General features: G+C 40.8%; 2 protein-coding genes across 12 annotated transcripts in view; one reads left to right on the top strand and one right to left on the bottom strand.

The window, feature by feature from the left end:
- Zranb1 (zinc finger RANBP2-type containing 1) overlaps window positions 1–13,031 on the top strand; it is a 54,956-nt gene extending 41,925 nt beyond the window's left edge. For all 4 annotated transcript variants that reach the window (XM_057777062.1, XM_057777061.1, XM_057777060.1 and 1 more), the window contains 6 exons: window positions 568–639; window positions 1,308–1,506; window positions 8,963–9,083; window positions 9,981–10,110; window positions 10,274–10,503; window positions 11,416–13,031. In XM_057777062.1, the coding sequence (XP_057633045.1) occupies window positions 568–639; window positions 1,308–1,506; window positions 8,963–9,083; window positions 9,981–10,110; window positions 10,274–10,503; window positions 11,416–11,634 (971 nt within the window). In that variant the 3' untranslated portion in view covers window positions 11,635–13,031. The remainder of the gene's footprint in view (window positions 1–567; window positions 640–1,307; window positions 1,507–8,962; window positions 9,084–9,980; window positions 10,111–10,273; window positions 10,504–11,415) is intronic.
- Window positions 13,032–14,220: 1,189 nt separating this feature from the next.
- Ctbp2 (C-terminal binding protein 2) overlaps window positions 14,221–21,837 on the bottom strand; it is a 135,993-nt gene continuing 128,376 nt past the window's right edge. For all 8 annotated transcript variants that reach the window (XM_057777052.1, XM_057777056.1, XM_057777053.1 and 5 more), the window contains 5 exons: window positions 19,426–19,640; window positions 18,927–19,057; window positions 18,353–18,480; window positions 17,848–17,965; window positions 14,221–15,933 (listed from right to left, as the gene is read on the bottom strand). In XM_057777052.1, the coding sequence (XP_057633035.1) occupies window positions 15,753–15,933; window positions 17,848–17,965; window positions 18,353–18,480; window positions 18,927–19,057; window positions 19,426–19,640 (773 nt within the window). In that variant the 3' untranslated portion in view covers window positions 14,221–15,752. The remainder of the gene's footprint in view (window positions 15,934–17,847; window positions 17,966–18,352; window positions 18,481–18,926; window positions 19,058–19,425; window positions 19,641–21,837) is intronic.

The following is a 21,837-nucleotide window of genomic DNA, read 5'->3' as shown; positions in this document are numbered from 1 at the left end:
AGAGTGCTCTATTAAGTAACCTAAATAGAACCTAGAGTACTTGAGGAAGGTTACAAAAATATTGTGGGTCAAAGTGCATGGCTCATTAACTTTTATGAGAAATTCTTAAATTTGCAAATAACAGGTTTAAGACTGGCATGGTAGTGCACACCTTTAATCCCAGTACTTGGGAGTCAGAGATCAGCAGATCTCTTGAGTTCAAGGCCAGCCTGGTCTACAGAGCAAGTTGCAGTTGCAGGACAAGCAGGGGTACACAGAGAAACCCTATCTCAAAAAACTGGGGGGGGGGAAGGTTTCTACAAAAAAATACCCCATATGAAGAGAAAGAAAAAATAAAAATCTATAAGTATTTGTCTACACATTATTTTTTATATTAACTTTAAGAATATTAGTAATGAAACTCAAAAAGGAAAATTATAAAATTATATATATATATGTCATGTTACATACAACATTAAACATAAATATCTGACAGCTTCAGTAGAAAAGAGGTGTTTTTATTAGAAACTAGCATTTAAATTGTTATTAAATATGAGAACTGCTTTTAAGCCTGATTTTTCTGTGCAGATATTGAAGATTTGCCTCCAACAGTTCAAGAAAAATTATTTGATGAGGTGCTTGATAGAGATGTTCAAAAAGGTAAGTAAATGATGAATAGTGTAATTTACCCTTTACCAAATCAGTTACCTGTTTCATTTTTATTTATTTTATAATTTATTTATTTATTATGTATACAGTGTTCTGCTTGCATGTATGCCTGCAAGCCAGAAGAGGGCACCAAATCTCATTATAGATGGTTGTGAGCCACTGTGTGGTTGCTGGGAATTGAACTCAGGACCTCTGGAAGAACAGCCAGTGAAGTGCTCTTAGACCCTGAGCCATCTCTCCAGCCCGTTTCATTTTTTTTTAAAGTGTAGGAAGTGGTTCATTTTGTAGTTGTCTTGCCTTGTTTTAAATTAAAAATGTAGAGTCCTTAAGAGCAGTGTCATAGTGGTCTCATATGCAAGGTCCTGGATTTGACCTGCAACCCTGAAACCAACAGTGCAAAACAGAAAAGACACTCACAGCCTTGGACTGTGATAGAGTGAACAAGTATATAAATTAATTAAAACTCCAAAACCTTGGTTTTCTACTACTTACTCTAGAATGAATATAATTTTGTATTAAAGTATTTTTGTTAAAAAAGATTGTAAAGGATTTGAAAGTTAAATAATTATTCCAGAACCACAATATGCTTGACATTTTTAGAAAGTTTACATTAATTATGTAGGCATGAAAATGAACGTTATTATTTAAATTCCTTCTAGAGCTAGAGGAAGAATCTCCAATTATAAACTGGTCTTTGGAGTTGGCTACACGTTTGGACAGTCGATTGTATGCACTTTGGAACCGGACTGCCGGAGATTGTTTACTTGACTCAGTACTACAAGCTACCTGGGGCATTTATGACAAAGACTCGGTGCTTCGGAAAGCCCTGCATGACAGCCTGCATGATTGTTCACATTGGTGAGCTGGCACCCTTTTCTGTTTCAGTTTAGAATTGCTTTTGCTGGATCATTTCCTTATAGTAGTGGGTTACTTTTCTGCTCATATATAATTTTCTTTTTAGGACTGTGTGTGTGTCTGGTACACAAGGAAGCCAGGCTATTGGACTCCTTGGATCAGTTTGAATTGTCATGCGGGTACTAGGAGTTGCACTCAGGTCCTCTGAAAGAGCAGCAAGTACTTTTAACTATTGAGCCATCTCAGCTACTGACAGTGGTGGTTCTCATCCTTAATCCCAGCACTTGGAACACAGAGGCAGGTGGATTTCTGAGTTCTAGGCTAGCTTGGTCTATATAGTGGGTTCCAGGACAGCCAGGGTTACATAGAAAAACCCTATCTTGAAAAACAAAAACAAAAAAATCCCAACCAACCAAAAAACTATTGAACCATATCTTAAATAAAAAATTTTAAAAGCTTTATTTTTAATGAGGTCAGGAATGGGGAGGGAGAGAGAAAGAAGGAGGGGGAGAGAGAAAGAATGTGTGTCTGCCTATACAGAGGGGGTGTGGTTGGTTGGATTTTGTGATGGCAGGGTTTTTGGGGTGTGTGTGTGTGTGTGTGTTTAAATAGGTCTGTATAGGTCTGCCTTGTAAGTTTAATGTGATTGCTCTGTAAGGTGGGTAGATTTTCTAGTGTCGATTTTAGCTTCTTAGCTGGAAAGTCAAATCTGAACTGAATCTACCACCTTGCAAAATCTGCTTTGAAAAGCAGCCTGGATTAGGTTATAGTGGTATTCCTGTAACCCCAGTACCTTGGATGGAAGTGACAGGAGGACTGAGTTCAAGGCTACCTCTCAGCTGTGTATGAAGACCCTGTCTCAAAAAATTTTGCCCCATATAAAATCAAACACATCACCCAAGGAAGCTTGGGAATTTTCCTTTGATAGTAATTGACTTATCTCATATAACTGAAAATAAATTGTGAATTTTAGTAGTTGATTTACTCCTTTCTCTAATTGTGAAGCTTTTTTAACTCTTTAATTTTTAAAAGACATTTGAGGCTAATAATAGTAGCTTTGGGGCTTATTTTGCCTGTTTCTTAATATTGACAAGTGATCTTCTGATATTTATATTTTAACTGGACTGAGTCAAGTTCTGTTGCAAGGGTGGGAAGAGGTAATAAGAGAGCACAGAAATGAGCTAGGGAGGTGCATTTCATTTGAATAAGACAGCATGAGATGCTTAGCATTGTGTCATTGCAGCAGAACTCTCAAGTAGTCTTGATTCTAATGGATGCTTTAAGGTGAAAACCTGGAGCTGTTAGGTGCATAGGACTCCTGATATAAATCATGCCTTGATGCCATCTTCTAGAATCTGCCATCCGATACCTTTGCTTGGTGTTTTAGAGTTCATATTGAAAGCTGAGTTGAAAGCACAGATTATAGAATCTCCTTCTGATGTCTTGGGAACAGGACGGGGATAAAGGTTATAATGGACTGCTCTTGATTTGGGGTTCAGTGACTAGTTTGCTCTTTAAACTCAACACATGACTATTACATGGCAGAATGAGACTGGAGGACAAACTTGGGTCCTGATCTAGGTCAGGAGAGGAGGGGCCAACCTAACACTTGGATAGCTCTCCCTCTTTAAAGCTGTTCTTTACTGAGTTGCTAATTTGCATACTCCAAATCAACCAGGGAATATTGTCTTCAGTCCTTTAAAATTCCTAGTGAGAGCCTAGAAAGCAGTGTTCTATTATGTGACTTGTATTACTTTTGGGTTAGGCTGTTTTTATGTCTTTATGTGTTTGTAGCTGTGCAGTTCTATTGGATATCTGTGATCTGAGCTGGTTAATGTTCTCAAGACTGAATAGACAGTATTATCCTTGCTTTTATCTTACTTTCCTGTTATTTCGAACAAATAACCCGGTGTTGTGTGATGGAATTTTCCTGGGGAGATAACACCTTGTCTATTCACTTCAGAAAAGGAGCCCACAACAGAACAATGGACAGTCCAGCTTGATGAACCAAAGAGTTTTATTGGGGTGGAGGGAGAGTTACTTTTAGGAATATGGGTGAGGAATTACTTATAGGACCAGAAATGAACAAAACCCAGCCCAGCACGGGTGTCAGCTCATGGAAATGAAACCTGAAGCACACTGAACAGCCTATAGGCATCTCAGCAGGTCTTTTCCAGGAGGCTCAGTTGGTCTGAGCCTCTTACAGCAGTTTGCCTGGTCTCTGCTTCTTAGAGATTCTTAAAGATTGGTAAGTCTTCTCTTCTTCTCTTAGCAATCTTTACTGTTTATATACTCTTGGGAGACAGGGCCTAATGAATCTAGTCAGTTTGCCTAATGAATCTAGTCAGTTTCAGGGACTTTCTAAAGCTATTTTGAGTTAACTACCTGTCTTAATAGCTTCCCAATAGTATTTCACCTCTCCTTAGAACATCCTGTTGTTTCACCTACCCTCCAAGATGAAAGGTCGTTCATTACAGAGGTAAGTGCTGCACAGCACCTAGACAAAAGCAATTTGAAGTATTTATTTGGTTCATAATTACAGATTAAAGTTAATCACTGTAGGAAAGTCAGGGTGGCAGGAGCTTGAAGCAACAGGTCACATTATTCATAGTCAAGAGCAGAGAACAGTGAATCTGCATGCATGCTAGTACTCATCTGTACTCATTCTGTACTCTCTACAGTCCTGCTGTCCTGCCCAGGGAAGGGTCTTCCCAACCCTGTTAACACAATCAATATAATTCCATGTAGGCCAGCCTTGAGAATCCCTCATTGAGTGAGACTCCCTTTCTAGGAAATTATAGATTGTGTCTAATGGGCAGTTAAAACTATTAATTATTTCATTGAAATGTCTTATCCAGTTTCTCAGAGAAACAAATAGGGGTAATTGGTCAATAAACAGAAAAATCATTATAGATCTTTTAGAGTCATTGCTGTTTATTTGGTAGTCATTTTGAGTTATATTTTTCAGTGTAGACTGCTGCAAATGCTGTTGGAAGTATAGATGTATATATGGCTATGCCCTCTCTGGATACATATAGTTAATACTGGGCTTTCATGAATATTTCAGTCAAAATGCTAAAAAGCAAGACTAAAATATCTAGAAATTTCAATTTATAATACATTTTCTAAAACAGTAGCTTTACTGAAGTACTTTTTGCCCTCAATGTTTAAAGCATATTGTTCACTGCTTATTATTTAATTTATAGATGTAACACCCACCACTGCAGCAGAATTATAGAGGATTTATCACCTCAAAAGAGAATTCATATCTCTTTTAAAAATTTCCTTCTGTTTCTCAATCTCCAGCTGCATGGAATTATTAATCTACTTTATACCTATATTTTTCTCTTTTTTGGATATTTCATATAAATGGAATCTCAAAATAATGTGGTCTATGTCTAAGGTATATTCCATCGTATTTTTTTTTTTTTTTTTTGATTTTTCGAGACAGGGTTTCTCTGTAGCTTTTGGTTCCTGTCCTGGAACTAGCTCTTGTAGACCAGGCTGGCCTCAAACTATTTTTATTCATCTGTTTAACAATGGAAGATTAGGTTGTTTTCAGGTTGGCTCTTGTAGATAGTTCTGCTGTGATATGTATACGCCTCTGTGGAACAGTATATTTTTGTCTGCTTGTGTAGATACCCAGGAATGAAATTGTTGGGGCATATAGTAAATATATATTTAACATTTTAAGAAATGGCCAAACTATATTTCATCGTGTCTGGACCCTTTTAAATTTCTATCAACATATATATTATATGAAAAGCATGCTTTTTTCACATCCTCACTAATACTTTATTGTTTTGATTATAGTCATTCTTGTGCACATGAAGTGCTATCTTCACTGTCACTTGATTTGTATTTATTTCATGGTTGATGGTACGGAATGTTTTTTTTCATGTACTTAGTGTTCATAAATCTTTGGTGAAATCTCTCTCATTTCCCTGCTTTTTCTAATGCCTTGGTGTTTGGTGCTCAGATCAGGACTTCAGGCATGCTAAGCAAATTTCCTACCAAACTAGGCCCCAGCATTCTTTGTATGCTCAATCTTCAAGAGTTATGTTTTCTGCTGTAGATATACTTTATGTTTCAAGTCCCTGTTTAGAGTCATGATCTGTGAATGTTTTCTTCCATCCATGGCTTTCATTTTCTGATTAATGATATCTTTGAGTGACAGAAGTCTTTTTTTTTTTGTTTATTGAGATAAGGTTTAGTCATTTTTTAAATGTAAATTTATTATTTTGTGTGTATGGGTGTTTTGCTGCATGCATGTCTGTATACCACACACAGCTTGGAGGCCAGAAGAGGGTTTCAGATCCCCTGGGACTAGAATTACAGATGGTTATGATGGGGTGCAGAAGGTCCCATCTGGATACTCTGGAAGAGCAGCCAATGTTCTTAACCATTCAGCCCACTCTAGCTCTAAAGGGTTTTTTTTCTTTTTTGGTTGTTTTTTTGTTTTTGTTTTATTTGGTTTGGTGTTTTCGACACAGGGTTTCTCTGGGTAGCTTTGGAACCTGTCCTGGAACTTTTTCTATAGGCCCGCTGACCTCGAACTCACAGAGATCTGCCTGCCTCTGACTCCTGAGTGTTGGGATTAAAGGCATGTGCCACTACCGCCCATCAAGTTATGGTTTTAATAAGTCTTGTTTGTCGCTATTTTTTAATTATACATGCTGTTGTTGTCACGGCTAACATCTTTTGTAGTTGGTCCTTCATGGTTAGTGTTTTGTCAGCTTGATACAAGATAGTTATTTCAATTGAAAATTTCATTTGAAAGAATGTCCATGCCAGAGTGGCCTGTGAGGCATTTTCTTGATTAAAGATTAATATGGGTAGTGCCACCTCTGGGCAGGTGCTCTTGGATGCAATAAGAAAGCAGACTGAAGCTGGGTGATGGTGATGCACGCCTTTAATCCCTGCACTTGGGAGGCAGAGGCAGGTGGATCTCTGTGAGTTCGAGGCCAGCCTGGTCTACAAAAGCTAGTTCCAGGATAGGCTCCAAAGCTACAGAGAAACCCTGTCTCGAAAAACCACACACACACACACACAAAAGACTGAGCAAGCCAGTAGGCCTTAATGCTCATTGGCTTCTGCCTCAGTTCCTGACTTGAGTTTCAGTCTGGGACCCCACTCCCACCCCTGATAAAATGTGACCAAGAGTTAAAAGATGAAGGGAAACCCTTTCCTTCCCAAGTCACCTTTGGCCATGCTGTTTTATCACAGCAATAGAAACCCAAAACTCAAACTAAGACAAGGTCACAAAGATTTGATCCTCTGTTTTATCTTTAGAATTTTATAGTTTTAATTTTTGGAATCTAGTGCTTTGATCGTTTATCATGACCTAACTTAGTTCTGTAGAAATCTAATTGTACAGTATACTGAAAAGATTGTTCTCTATTTTTACTAAAAAATAACTTATTTTTTCCTAGACTCTTGGTTTTTTCTGTCAGAAGTGTGAATCTTTTGACTTAGTGCTTGTATGAAGGAGTCCTGTAGCTTTTTAAAATTATATTTTCTGATATAAACTTTAGGATCTGTTTAACAATTTTTACAAAACGCCAGCCAGGATTTTGATTGTAATTCTATTGAATGTGTATATTAATGGCTTGATAGTATTGAATCCTCGAATCCATGGACAGGGATTTAATTTTTTAGATATTAATCTAAACTCGCATGGTGCAGCTTGGTTATACGTTAGGTTTAGGTTGTCCTTATGGGCCCATTAGCTTCAGGTATTGAGAATTTTGTCTTGGGCTGGGACCCATGATGGAAGGAAAGAACTAACTCCTGCAAGTGTTTTTTGACTGTATATACTATGGTTCTATACACCCACACACTAATAGACATAAATTTTAAAAGTATTTCTAACTATACATCTTCACTTTGAAAAAATATATTTTCTTTCTTTCTTTCCCTCCCTCCCTCCCTCCCTCCCTCCCTCCCTCCCTCCCTCCCTCCCTCCCTATTTGGTTTTTCGAGGCAGGGTTTCTCTGTAGCTTTGGAACCTCTCCTGGAACTAGCTCTTGTAGACCAGGCTGTCCTCGAACTCACAAAGATCCACCTGCTTTTGCCTCCCGAGTGCTGGGATTAAAGGCGTGCGCCACCACCGCCCGGCAAAAAAAATATTTTTCTTAAGCTTAGCAAAACTGTGTATTTATTGCCCTTCAAACATTCAAATGGAATTCTGTGAACACTAAGCAATTGTGAAAGAGAAGTGCTTATATTTCTTTTTTAAAAATGTTATGTTAGAAGGTTTTGAACATAAAAACGCTTAAAACTTATTTTTAGATTTTTTTCATTTTATGTATATGAGTGTTTTTCTTACATGTACGTCCATGCAGCACATGTGTACCTGGTGCCCACAGAGGTCAGAAGAGGTCATGGTATTCCCCTGGAACTGGTGTTACAGACAGTTGTGAGATGTTGTGTGGGTTCTAGGAATTTAATTTGTCTTCTGCAAAACAAGTACTCTTAACCATTGAGCCTGGAAATATTTTTAATCAATTAAAGATTAAATCTCTGAAATGTTATACTTTAGAAACTCTGAAGTTTGTAAGTTTAGTTTTTACAGAACCTTTTATTAAATTAAAGATATGGTAAACTTTTTGCTGCTGCAGCTTTACTTGTCTTTTCTTACCCCCCACAGAATTTAAATGTATTGGAGGAAAATGTGATCATTCAAATTTAAATGTCTTTCTTCAGAGGTCTTTGTTTTTTGTTTTGTTATGCTGCATGATTTTAGTGAAATTTGTGTTTGCCTAGTTTATTATATGAAAGCATTTTAAAGGATGTTAAATATAAAGAAGGAATTGTTTTTCTAGTTAAGAGTAACTTTTGGATTAGTACTTAATCATGAGATTTTATTGGTATAAAGCTGGTGACATTTATAGTTTTGTTTTTCTGATAAGGGGTCTTATTATAGGCTAGCCTAAACGTCTCTACATAGCTGATGATTCTTGAGCTCCTGAGTCCGCTACGTCTACCTCCCAAATGTTAGGATTATAGGTTTATCCTACTAGAATTCATGTGATCTTGATATTCTTAAGAACATGATGGAATATTTCAAGGCATTGTGTGTACATATAGTGTTACATCACTGGAAAAATATGGTATCTTTGTGTTTAATACTGCAAATGACATTTTGAACACATTCTTTGTTTTAGAGACAGACTCACTGCATAGCCCAGGCTGGCTGTAAATTCTGCAGTGTTGAGATTATAGATGTACAGCACCATGGCTGGCTTTGAGTGGTTTATTAAACTAACAGAGATTCTGGTTGGAGATATGCTAAAGATGTCTGTTTCCATAATGCAGGCATTAATTTCTTGACAGGAATTGCCAAAAAAAAAAAAAAAAAGCAAAAAACAAACCCCCAACCCTACACTAAAGATTTGGAGCACTGTACTGCTGGTTCAAAGCTTACTTACCATGATTCCATTTGACATTTACTTGGTAGGTTTTACACACGCTGGAAAGACTGGGAATCGTGGTATTCCCAGAGCTTCGGTTTACATTTTTCACTGAGGGAAGAACAATGGCAAGAAGACTGGGCATTTATACTCTCTCTAGCTAGTCAGGTAAGGTTGTACCAAGCTTTGATTTTTTTTTTTTTTTTTTGAGAGGTAATCCACATGCTCTGAAGTTGTTCAGTCAGTCTGATCTGACCATGCTGAAAGCAATGTGATGTGAAGGAAAGATGCTTTCTCCCTGCTGGCAGTCAGTCAACTTGGGCTCTAGGTACCGACTACAGAGCTCTGTATCTGCAGGACTCTGCTGCTTAATTAAGGGTAACAACTGTCCAAAACAAAGACCTACCGAGGACTTCTAAGCTTTATGTCTGTTTTACTTTCCTCTACAGTAGTTCCAGTTGTTGGGTTCAGATAGGATGGAACTGAGCTGTCTAGCTTAGAGGGAGAATTTGACATTATACTGTTCCCTCATGACTGCATTTATGTGTTAAGGGCAAAGCGCAGTCTGGCTTACTTTGAACAAATAGCCATTGAGAAGGGTCCACAGTGACTAACTTATGAAATGATGTACCACATGGCTAGAGTTGGGGAGGATGGACCTAAGTTGGTGATAATTGCCATTTGAATTTGTGCACAGTAAAGTTGTTTTCACAACTTGGTTGTAGGCAGGACTTTATCAGTAAAGTTAAATGTCATTTTATGAAATGTCCCTTGCTATCTGAACCTTTTTCTGATATTGGTTGGAGAGTACATCTAAGATTGGATAGCAAGAGATATCTTGAGATAATTGTTGGTAAGTTTGGATATGAATGATACTTATGCATAGATACTGGAGGATGCTATTAAAATTCTGTCGGACTTTGCAATTTGGAGAGTCAACCTCTATGACAAGGTTTTCTTCTTGGAAATGGATTGAGATAGTATTGATTTTTACATAGCAGTCTTCCAGGAGTGGTAATAAATACTTTAAAGAGAAATTGTCTTTTCTTTTTGTGGTCTATACAGCCCGGAGCAAGTTTGGAACAGACACACATTTTTGTACTCGCACATATTCTTAGACGACCAATTATAGTTTATGGAGTAAAATACTATAAGAGTTTCCGGGGAGAAACTTTAGGATATACTCGGTTTCAAGGTAAGCCATTCCTCAACAGCACTGTCTTGTTTGTAGTTGTAGCTTCAAAGCACTCATTTATGTAGAAAAGGGTCACAGTAGCCCCTGGGTTTCAAAAGCAGTGGGAGGGGGGTTGGGTGGTAGATAGGCACTTGCTCCTTGTGCTCTTGTGCTTTTTTTCTAGGAGTTTATCTGCCTTTGTTGTGGGAACAGAGTTTTTGTTGGAAAAGTCCAATTGCTCTGGGCTATACAAGGGGCCACTTCTCTGCTTTGGTTGCCATGGAGAATGATGGGTATGGCAACCGAGGTGCTGGTGCTAATCTCAACACAGATGATGATGTCACCATCACATTTCTGCCTCTGGTTGACAGCGAGAGGAAGCTTCTTCATGTGCACTTCCTTTCTGCTCAGGAGGTGAGTAGCATATTGTCATCTCAGGAACCAACCTCCTGTGCCTTCCAGTTGTGTGTGAAATGTGATAGGAACCGCTTTTTGTTTTTTCTTCTGTAAACACCAGTCAGAAACTAAAACCAACCTGTTCAAAAATTGGAAAGGCAGCAAGCTAGTTACTGGACTTCAAATAGAGAGTTAGAAGGAGCATGTTGTGGCTTTTGATTTCTACAATTTTGGGGGTGGGAGACAAGTGTTTCTGTGTACCCCTGGCTCATCCTGGAACTCTTATAGACCAGGTTGGCTTTGAATGTCAGAGATCTACCTGCCTTTGTCTCCCAAGTGCTGGGATCAGTAGAGTATTTTTTTTTTTTTTTAAAAAGGCATTGAGAAGGCATGGGGCAAGGAGATGAGGGGGAGACATGACCTTTCGTCTGAGTGAGCTAGGGAGTCCAGAAACATAGAGATCTATGGGAGAGGCAACAGTGTAAACCAGGCAGTAAGGATATATAAAATAATACCCATAAAGCACACATTTTAAAAAATTTATTTTATATTCTAGTAATGGACTGACCACAAAACAGTACAGTACCGAGGAAAAGAATCATAGACTATAACTTGTACAATTCTAGCCCAAATGTAATTTACCCAGGAAACTTACCTTGTTATGTCTGAAGCTCATACCTTTCTTGGTACTTTGTACAAGAGTCATGTCAAATAAATGTGTTTGGGAGGAGGCTGTTTCCTTATTTAATTGTAACCACACACACACACACACAAAAAAAACTCCTGTTTTTTAATGATAAACTAACAAAAGGTTGAAGTTAGGCTGCAACGGTTGTTCGCTTTTTCATTATCACTGCAGCTTCAGGTTATTTCTACCAAGTATCTGACCTGCTGTGTTAACTTTGCCTTTTCTTCATTTTCCTCTAAAAGCTAGGTAATGAGGAGCAGCAAGAAAAACTGCTCAGAGAATGGTTGGACTGCTGTGTGACTGAGGGGGGAGTTCTAGTGGCTATGCAGAAAAGCTCTCGGAGGAGAAATCACCCGTTGGTCACACAAATGGTAGAAAAATGGCTTGATCGCTACAGACAGATCCGGCCTTGTACATCCCTGTCTGATGGAGAGGAAGATGAGGATGAGGAGGATGAATGAAAAGAAACACGCCTAAGGAGCAAAAAGACCAAGACCATCTCAGATATGAGATGTTTCCAAAATTAGTGTGGTATTCTGAGCAGAATATACAGCATGGAGTGAGCCACACCCTGCAGGATCTGCTCCCCAGTATCTTTCTGCTCAACACCCACTGGAGATAACAAGTGCATCTGCATGAGATGGAGAACTTTGGTAGAACTACAGTTTGTTTTACAAACAAAAAAAACCCCTCACCAAACCCTAATTTTATTGACAGAACTTTTTCTTTCAAATTGTAAATCTGTCTATGAATGTAAAGCATGTGGTTGTGTAAGAAGTCATGTACTAGGAAAAGTGCACCAGCATCTTCATGTTACTGAGAACATTTCCCCAGCATGGGCACTCATAAAAAGCACATGGCAGATAACCTTGTTGAAATATTCTCATTAGAACCTGGCATCCTGCTCCCACCGTAAAAGACCCGTTTTCCATTGTTTCAGAGATTTGGAAACTTTGTACAAATTATCCACGGCAAGATAAAAATAAACAAGCCTTTATTTTTATTAATAATTTAGTTCCTATTGTGCCCAATAAAATAAAAATCAAATCCTTAGGAACAAACTGCAAGAAAAACTAGCAATTTTTTGAGTGAACTTTTACATAGAAATTGTCTTGTTTTGGTTTCTCTTTAAGTTTCCTGATTTACCCCATTCGTTATTTAAATATTTATTTATTTGGATGAGTGCCCTGTAAAGGGGGTTCTTACTAGACTCTGGGCAGGTGCGTTTGTGCACTTATTCCCTGGAGGGATGGAACAGAAGCAGGCTCAACTTGCCACTGGGTGTCCAATTGTGTGGACTCAAACCTGTTCTGCTCCCAGGTGGCCATGCAGAGGGTCTTCAGAATTGTCCTGTCTTTACTGTCACCTCTGCTCTAAAGCAAAAGCTGTATAAGGGCATACCTTTGCTCAGGCTGATTGGGAATGCAGTTCACTACAAACAGAATAAAGATTTTTTTAAATGCAGTAAGGTGGTCAATGCATTGAATCATCAATTTCTCTGTGTAGTTCAAGACTTTTTGCATGTTGGTTAGTTGTAGCCATTATTTAAACTTAAAACTATAATCTTAGAAAAACTTTATGGACTTATTTGACCACTTCAGGTATGTATTAGTACTGGGTAAATATTTTTGACCTATCTCAGGATCACGGCACATAGTGTCCTGCTAAGCACTTAAGACTGACGTGGCAAGCAGTTGCTGCAATAGCGAATACACACACTTCCTCTTTTCCTCCCCTTTATTGAAAAGGCTGTGAAACCTTTTAATCTTGTTTTCTGATGAGATGGTATTGAAGTATACACAACCTTCAGTTTGCTGGAATTCTAAAAAAAGTACCTATAAGCTGTTATGTCTTTAGTTCTTTCCCTTGTGAACATTCAGTAAGGTGTTCCCAAGATGAAAGGTCATTGATGCTGCATGCCAAAACTGGGAAAGTAGTTTTCATTGTCGGTGACCCCATATAAATGAACTGTGGTATCAAAAATGGTAAATGTTACTGTTCGAGTGGTCAGTGTTTTCCTAGAAGTTGACTATTTGGTTTTCATTTTGGTCAGTGAATGATAACCAAGTCTCTAGAAGGCTGCTGTTCTGTGTACTTAGCTTCTGCAGCATCTGTACATGTGTACAGCTGAATTTTCAGGAGGCAGAGATCCAGTTAAGCAAAACCTCCTCTTCCAAATGAAGAAGCAACGGAGTACAGAAGGGAAAACTGGTCTCCGGGTGGATTTGCTTTGCACCCAAACCTCGTGGTGCAGAGTCAGGCTCAGGACTGAGCCTTGTCCCATGTACTGTGGTTTTGTGAGTATCCTTTCCTTAAGTTCCCTCTGTGTTTATTTATTTATGACCAGCGACTCTGACCGCATATAATTTGATGGGTATCACATTCTTCCCTGTGAGAAAGATAAGAGATGGCTCCATTTCTTAGGCACTAGACCGGAATGGGACTTTACGCTGTTTCTTTCTGTAGCAGCCTGGATGGCTGTGAGAGGCCACACATTTGGAAAATCAGTGCTATGTTAAAGCTCTTGAACTAAACCAACAGCCATAATTATTGTCCCAAAAAAGTGTATACATTTTGTCAAAGACTAAACGTGGCTGGGTGACAGGTATAGGTATCTTTAGACTGACTCTGAGCAGTAATACTTTTATAACTGTGTGGACTTTGGTTCTTTTTCTAGGCTGAAACCAGTACTTTGTTTTTATTCTGATGTTGTTGTTCTTTGGAGTCAGTTTATATATAATTATTTCTAAGGACTGTTTGAACAACCATGCTCTAATTAAACAAAACCTAGGCACACCATGGATTCAGATTTGACTTTTTCTGTTTCTAACCTTTAGGCATACTGTGCCAGACATAAAGAAGGTCAATACTGCTGTGTAGACAGTTGGGACCTCTTTTTCATCCACATTTCATCATGCATGTTTTTGACAAGACACATGATTGTCAAGGGTGTGTTCTTACTACCTTTCTGCTTTCCACGTGTGGTCATTTCATAGGGAAGTTAGGATGGGGAAGGACCCACCTGAAAAGAAGTTTGAGGGAGTATAAACTTGGAATTGTGGGACTTAAAAGCTATTTTAAAACTTAAGTAGAACTTTGAAGTTCTCAGTCTGTGGTCACAGTGATAATTATCTTGTAACCCCCCCAAGCCCCCAAAAGATAAGAAGACTCACATCCTACTTTCGGGCATATTAAAGTAAAAAACTGAAAAATTAACCAGTTTGTTTCTATAGAATTTACTTCACTCTAAAGCACTGCCTCATCTTTAGGATAGCCTACCTAATTTGGACTTCTCTGAGGTCAGACACTGTCACCACAAGAGTTGGAAACTGGCTGATTGACCATGTGATGACATCTCAAGGGCTTTTATATAGGTGAGATGTACTTAAATGTCAGGACTTAACAGAAATTTTAATTACTTTTTATTGAAAACTGCACTGAACGCTAAATGTCCACCTTTACAATAAACAAATACAGTAACGGTAACTCACACTAAACAAAACATACTTCTGATAGCCATTATTTTTCTGTTTGGGACAACTTTAAAGTTTTTCTTTTGTCACAAAAACAGGAATGTACCTATACAAAGGCTCGAAATAGGCCATCTTTAAAAACAAAAAGGCAATGATTCACAAAAGACTATGAATAGAACATGTAACTAGCTGATACAAATCTAATAGGATTTGTTAAAATCAGTCACATCTAATAGCACATCTGAAGTGTTCTTGTATAAAATATCACGTGAAGAAAAGAATTTATCAATGTCTAAAAAAGTGGGTTTGTTCATAGACAATCTGACAAGTTACCATAAAAAGTGTTTCCTGAGACATAAGGAAATGCAACATTATTCTTCTTGAACCCTTCTCGTCCAAGACTTTCCACTCAATAAAATAGCTGAGGATCTGAAACTGAGAAAATATATTTGAGTACAAACAGCTTGTGAAACTTAATACTTTTTTTCTTTTTGTTCTTTTCCTTTTTTTTTTTTTGTTTTGTTTTTGTATCATCAGAGGGTTTTACTGAACTCACAACCAGCTTTGCTTGCTCAGAGTTGAGAGAACTTCTGTACAGGAGCTTTTACTTCTTCAATCCTGTGTATGTAGATGTCTGCACAGGCACACAATGTCCTCCCCATCTTGTCAAAATTAATCTTCCTACAGCAAAGGAGGCAACCAGCCCCTGTAGACCAAAGGGACTAGTCTTCATGGGGAATTCCTCTCAATTTTTTTTTTATTAATATTCGAGCTTTTGATGCAACATCAAGAGCAAGTTGCTCAGGGCTTGCTGTGCCCAAGGGACTGATGAAGGAGAGCTCTATTTATTCTTTGTGATTTGATGCACAGATGAAAAACTTAACACACAATAACAGAAGTTGGTCGTTAATAAGTCACGTCCTAGTCTTTCCACACTTCCAGAAGCAGATACCATCTTCAGTATTCTAGCTCTTGTAGCTTTAACACTGTATCAGTGATGTCCAGGATCAGTTTTAAAGACCGCCAAATTCCTTTCCTTAGTTAATCTGTTTGCTACTGTCTCTTGGTCCCAAGTTTATCTGATTGATTACCTTCAGCATTCTCTGCTATTGCTCGTTGGGGTGCTCTCGATTGTCCCCATGTTTTGTGGGCTGATTGGGGGAGGGAGCTTGGGAAGGATGTGCCACTGTGGGGAGGTTGTGAGTCACCGGGATGCCTCCAGGGATGATCCCTTCCATTGCTGCAGGAAGTCCTCCTGGAGCCACCCCAACGATGCCTGGTGGATACCTGAGGGGCACATGGAAACAAGGCCTTAAGTCCAGGCTAGATTTACTAAAATTCTTAGCCTTTCCCCACTTCCAATCAGATATCACACAAACGTTTGTTAGTCCTTCCCCAAAGTAAGGTCAAACTAGGTTTTTATATAGAACTGTAGAACCTAGTTAATTTTAAAAACTGTTTTAATCACAGCTGGGTTGGTTTTGCAGCGTTTGGACCACGGAGAAGGTATCTATCTGCACATATTAATTACTAACATTTGTGGATTCTGTTTAAAATAACAAAAACCTAGAAATACCAACTCTCTGTATAGGTTGGACTCAAGGTTGCATTTTGGAAAATGCCAGTCAAGTGAGGTAACCATGATTGGTTTCCCTGCAGATTTCACAAAGTTCTCCAAGTTCTACAGGCTAAAGGTTTGCTTTCTCCCTAAATTCCCAAGTCCTCATCTCTATAGTAAATTGGGAGAATGGCCAGTCTGTCTCCTCTACAACCGCCATGGCTTTTCCTCAGACTTCTGCTTCCAGAACTGAGAAAACCATGTGGTTTGTTAGCCACTGAAGAAACTGATGTGATGGTTGAAGTCACAAGACAGTGGCTCCCAAGGCTGTCTGGTCCTGTGCCTCTCTGAATGTGCAGGCATGAGGCACGAGAATGAGCTGCATACAGAGCGTGCTTACAGGTACAATGTGAACACAAACTCCTAAGACCCATCCTTGAGTAACTGAGGCAACAAGGATGGCATCTCACACCTCTCTAGGCCTTTGTTAAGAGCCTTCTAATCTCTGACCCTTTGCCATACATGGAAGATTCTAGAGGGTCAAAAAGTCTTACTAGTTAAAAGAATTGAGAGTGGTTCTTAGGGGTACGTACAAACATGAATGAACAAGGGTTCATGGTACTGTAATGTGCACAAAGTCCATGTGAGGTCAGAAGCTAAGAGTGTCCTGGTGGCTCACCAGACTCAAGGCAGGGGCACATGAGGTTTTCACGAGGCTAACCTGGATTAGAGTGGGACTATGCCACCAAACAACGAAACCCCCTGAGATAGACGAATATTGAGATCCATGAGATCTATGCGCATATACATAGCTTCTTCAGAGCTTTCTTACATATATATAAGCCAGATCCTGTCTTTCCCTAACTTGTTCAAGTACTAGGATTAGAACAGGGAACAGGTGACAATGTCCTGCCATATTTCTAGCTGTTCTGGTTGGAAGTGGGACTCAACATTACAGTGCATAGAGATCAGCCATGATAAAGGATCATTTGGCTCCAGATGGAAATGTTGCCAAATGTTCACAGAGGCAGGCTGTAACTTCTTTCCCTTGTATGATCAGTGGAGTTCATTTCCCTAGAAGGGCGAACCTGGGACACCCCACAAATGACACTGTTGCTTCCTTTAAGGGTACCTGTTCCATATTACGTTTTCTTTGGTCAGAAGAATCAAACCTGAAAGCAGTTGCCTTCAGACTTGGTATCATTATTCAAGAGGAAGCTCAGTTTGCAGGGGGCTTCAATGGGGTTATCACCTTAAACTCTAGACAATACTATGTAGCTTCTCGTGTATACTTTCTGCATGGGGTTTGCTGGGCTGGTCATGGGGCTATGAGTGCACATATAATCCCAACACCCAGGAGGCTAAGGAAGGAAAGTCACAGGTTTGAAGCCAGTTTGGGTAACACAAATGTACTGTTTCAAAAACCAGACCTAACAAAAAGCAGCTCCTCCCCGCAAAACGCCCTGGAGAAGTCATTTATTCCAGGGATTTAAGGTACTGAGAACAGAATACAATATACACTGGAAAGGCCAATCTGAGGACCCAGGTTATGTCAACTACCCAGGTCTGGGCTTTTCTTGCCTCCTTTTCTCCCTAAGGACGTGATGCTACTAGGCCCAGAAAACGTCAGTTCTCCTTCTCACCTGTATGTGGCACCATTGAGCTCGGGATGAATTGCTTGCTGGTCAATCACTGACCAAGGAGCTGAAGTAACGAAGAATTCTTTGTTGACACAGTTTCGCAAGCTTTCTGGGATGCGACCTGGAGTAAGCGGGTTATGATTAATTATACGCATTATTTTACAAGCATGTGTTAAGTGTTGTGTGCACGCCATGGCACATGCCTGGCAGTCAGAGGACAACTCTGTGGGAGTTCTTGTGACTGAACTCAGTTTGGAAGCATGTTCCTTTAGCAGCTTGAGCAATATATATATTTCAGGCCACAAGACTTTCCTACTTAGTGGTTTCTGCCCAAGCCACTAAAAGGGCCTTCTTCCTGTCTGTCTGCTGCTACCCTCTGTAATTGAGGAGCTGGATTCCTCTTTGACGCTTAGCTCTTAGTTCATATAAAAACTAATTCAGCAGATACTTTCACCTAGCAGGACTAGAGACAACGGCACCGTTTTAAGAGGGGGTGGAGGCGGCTCACCTGTGATTGCTCGGCGGATCTCAGTGGCAGCTGCTTCCCTCATCTCTAGTGATGCTTGTTCACTGTACCAGGCTGTGTGTGGCGTGCAGATGAGATTTGGTGCATCTTTCAATGGGCCCTGAGCGAAGCTGGGTGAATGGAAATGTATTCAGTAAAAAATGGGAGAAGTTTAATACAATTACTATTCATTATGGGAGGCCCTGAGGCCATTCGGAACAAGAGCTGTGTATGTCAGCAGAGAGCAGGGAAGCCCTGTGTCAGATTTCATTATAAAGGGAATTGCTGAACAAGTCACAACTATGAGAGCAGGTGTGCCAGACAGAAAAAGAAAAAGCCACTTTACGGATCCCTTCCGTTCAGAATGAACACACCGCCACCTTGCTCTTTTGCCTCAGCCCTCTCTAACATCCTCTGGGGATCTTTTCACAACACCGCAGCGTCTCGACAGTGAGTCCACTACACATCACTCGCAGAATTCCCTACCCAGGTTACTTGTGCTGCAAAGTGTGTCACTTCCAAGCGCTGGGCTGGGTTCCTAGTAGGAAGCTGGAAGCATGCACAGCCACCCACATACCTGAAGGGCTCAGATTCGTGCACATCGAGGGCTGCTCCTCGTATCCTTCCCTCTTTGAGGGCCTGAGCTAAGGCTTTCTCATCCACCAGACCTCCTCGGGCTGCGTTCACAAGGAATGCACCTTGCCTCATCTGCGGAAGGAAAGGAACTGGTCATACGGTGGGAATCTCTGAAACGGAGGCTTAAAATAAATGTATGAGTGGCAGTTCAGGGAGTTCAGGGAACGGGGCTGGGAAGAAATGGAGGCCAGGATGTTTCCTTTCTTCACGGGGCTACGGGTATGGCAGGTTGGAGCTGTACCAGTAAAGTCCTTTGGCTGCCTGAAGGAATGAATGGGAGCCCAGCTGGGCCACAGCCCCCATTTCTGCTTTGTCCCAGAGACTCTTCTCTGCACACCACTGTGCCCATGAACCTGCGTCCATCCCTTCCTGTGCCCAAGGCAGGTGCTGGCAAACTGTCAGAGTGTAAGCTGGGTCTGACAAATCTGCTTTCTGGTTACCTGCTTAATAGTGAAGTCGTTGATGAGGTGGTGGTTATGCTCATTCAGGTTGCAGTGCAGGGAGACACAGTCGCTCTGATACAGCAAGTCCTGCAGGGTGTAGACCCTTTGCACGCCCAGAGACCGCTCTATCCCATCCTGTAAGTAGGGGTCATAAAATATGACGCTGAATCCAAAGGCCTTGGCTCGAACAGCAACTGCCTGCCCCGTGCGACCTGTGCGGAAACAGAATATTCGGTTGAGTAAGGCCTGCAGATCCTGTGTGCTGTCCCCCTAACTCTACCCAGTGACCTGAGGTATTATCGTCCTTGCTGGGCAAGTGCTACCAAGTTTCCATGCCAAGGTGGCTTTTAAAAAATATTTTTTTGAGGGGGCTGGAGAGATGGCTCAGCAGTTAAGAGCATTGCCTGCTCTTCCAAAGGTCCTGAGTTCAATTCCCAGCAACCATGTGGTGGCTCACAACCATCTGTAATGAGGTCTGGTGCCCTCTTCTGGCCTGCAGGCATACGCACAGACAAAACATTGTATATATAATAAATAATTTTTTTTTTTTTTTTTTTTTTTTTTTTGGTTTTTCGAGACAGGGTTTCTCTGTGGTTTTTGGAGCCTATCCTGGAACTAGCTCTTGTAGACCAGGCTGGTCTCGAACTCACAGAGATCCGCCTGCCTCTGCCTCCCAAGTGCTGGGATTAAAGGCGTGCGCCACCACCGCCCGGCAATAAATAAATATTTTTAAAAAGTATTTTTTTTGAATTATATGTCTGTCTGTTCCGTCTAGTCTTATGTTAACTTGACACAAGCTAGAGTTATCTGAAGGGAGGGAACATTTTCAATTGAGAAAATGCCTCCATTAAGATCCAACTGTAAAGTATTTTCTTAATTTGTGATTGATGGGGGAGGACCCAGCATATTATGGGTGGTCCCATCCCTGGGCAGGTAGTCCAGGGTGAGATGCCAGTAAGCAGCATGACTTAATAGCCTCTGAATCATCTCCTGCCTCCTGCTCTGACTTCCGCTGATGCTGAGCATTGTCAGAAGTCTAAGCCCCATCTTTACTTTGCTTTTTGGTCGTGGTGTTGTCACAGCAACAGGAATCCTAACTAGGACAGGTTGGTACCAGGACAGTGTGGGACTGTTGTGGCAGACCTGACCATATTGTTTTGGGGAGGACTGTGGATGGACTTTGGAAGTTTGGGTTAGAAAAACCATCGACTGTTGAGAACTCAGTGAGCCATTTTGTAGGAGCTTGGGAGATAAGAATGTTGAGAGTGAGGAGCCTGGCAATGGTGATGCACACCTGAGGCAGGGGGATCTCTAAGAGCAGTGCAGATGACGGAGACCTGGCTTTGTGAGGGCTGTTTGCTATTTGGAATGAAGTCAGCTGTGATGAACAAGAAATCACTGAAGTGAAACCTTTGCTTTGCCGGGAAAACTGATGCTGCTTACCTACAGCTAAGAAATGGGTGGTGGTTGAGACCAGCATCATGAAGGTGAAATCTTCTGGGAAGTGTTTCCTACGAGCCAGCACACAGAAGCTGTGTTTTAGAAGTGGCCAGGGTTGTATCTCACACTGGCAGTTTAGACTTGGCACTGTGAGCGGCCATTGCTGAAGGTGCAGCCTCAGGGGCAGGTGAAGGCTCATGGGCTGAAGGGGGGTCATGGAGAGAAGTTGAGGTTTGGCACCATGAAGTGAGAACTACGAGAGACTGTCGGTGAAAGCCCAGCTGCAGCAGAAGACCCCAGCGTTCTGGAGATGCCAATACCACGGGAGAGCCACCAAAAACAGCGGCAGCAGTGGAGTGGGTCACTTGTGCTGGCTAGTCTCATGTCAACTTGATACAGGCTGTAGTTATCTGAAGGGGGAGCCTCAATTGAGAAAAGCCTCCCTGGAGCTGGAGCTAGAGGTATTGCGAGCTGCCCAGTGTCGGCTGGGAGCCGCTCCTGGGCCCTCTCCTCTGAAGGAGCAGCACACACCCTTAGGTGTTGAGCCACCTCTCCAGCCCCAAAGGATTCTTTTAAGTACCATGGACATTTTCAAACCAATACCCAGTTAGAATGTTCTAATGGATGCCATGTGCCCTTTCCTCAGGTCCAGACACCGCCAATATGCCCCCGGTCCTGTTATTTCTCTCATGTTTGTTTATGTGGTAGGCTTCTGAACATGCCTGTCCTTCCTTGATGCTCAGAATGTGAACGTAAATGTTTTAGCCTAGAGTCTGCTGGATTTGCCTTTACGGGGTATGATGGTCTAAACATCATTGCCCTTAAGGCCTGACGGACTCTGAAGCCCAGCCCCAGCATGGGGTCCAGGACTCTCCATATTATAAAGGACAGCAGGACAGGAAAGGAATCCGAACTCCAAATGGTCATTCTTTTGCTCAAGTCACTGATCCCAGCAGCACTTCCTGTTTT

Source organism: Chionomys nivalis, chromosome 8, assembly GCF_950005125.1.
Source record: "Chionomys nivalis chromosome 8, mChiNiv1.1, whole genome shotgun sequence".
Classification (NCBI taxonomy): Eukaryota; Metazoa; Chordata; class Mammalia; order Rodentia; family Cricetidae; genus Chionomys; species Chionomys nivalis.
The sequence above is the reverse complement of the archived record's forward strand: the minus strand, read 5'-3'. Positions and strand labels throughout refer to the sequence as shown.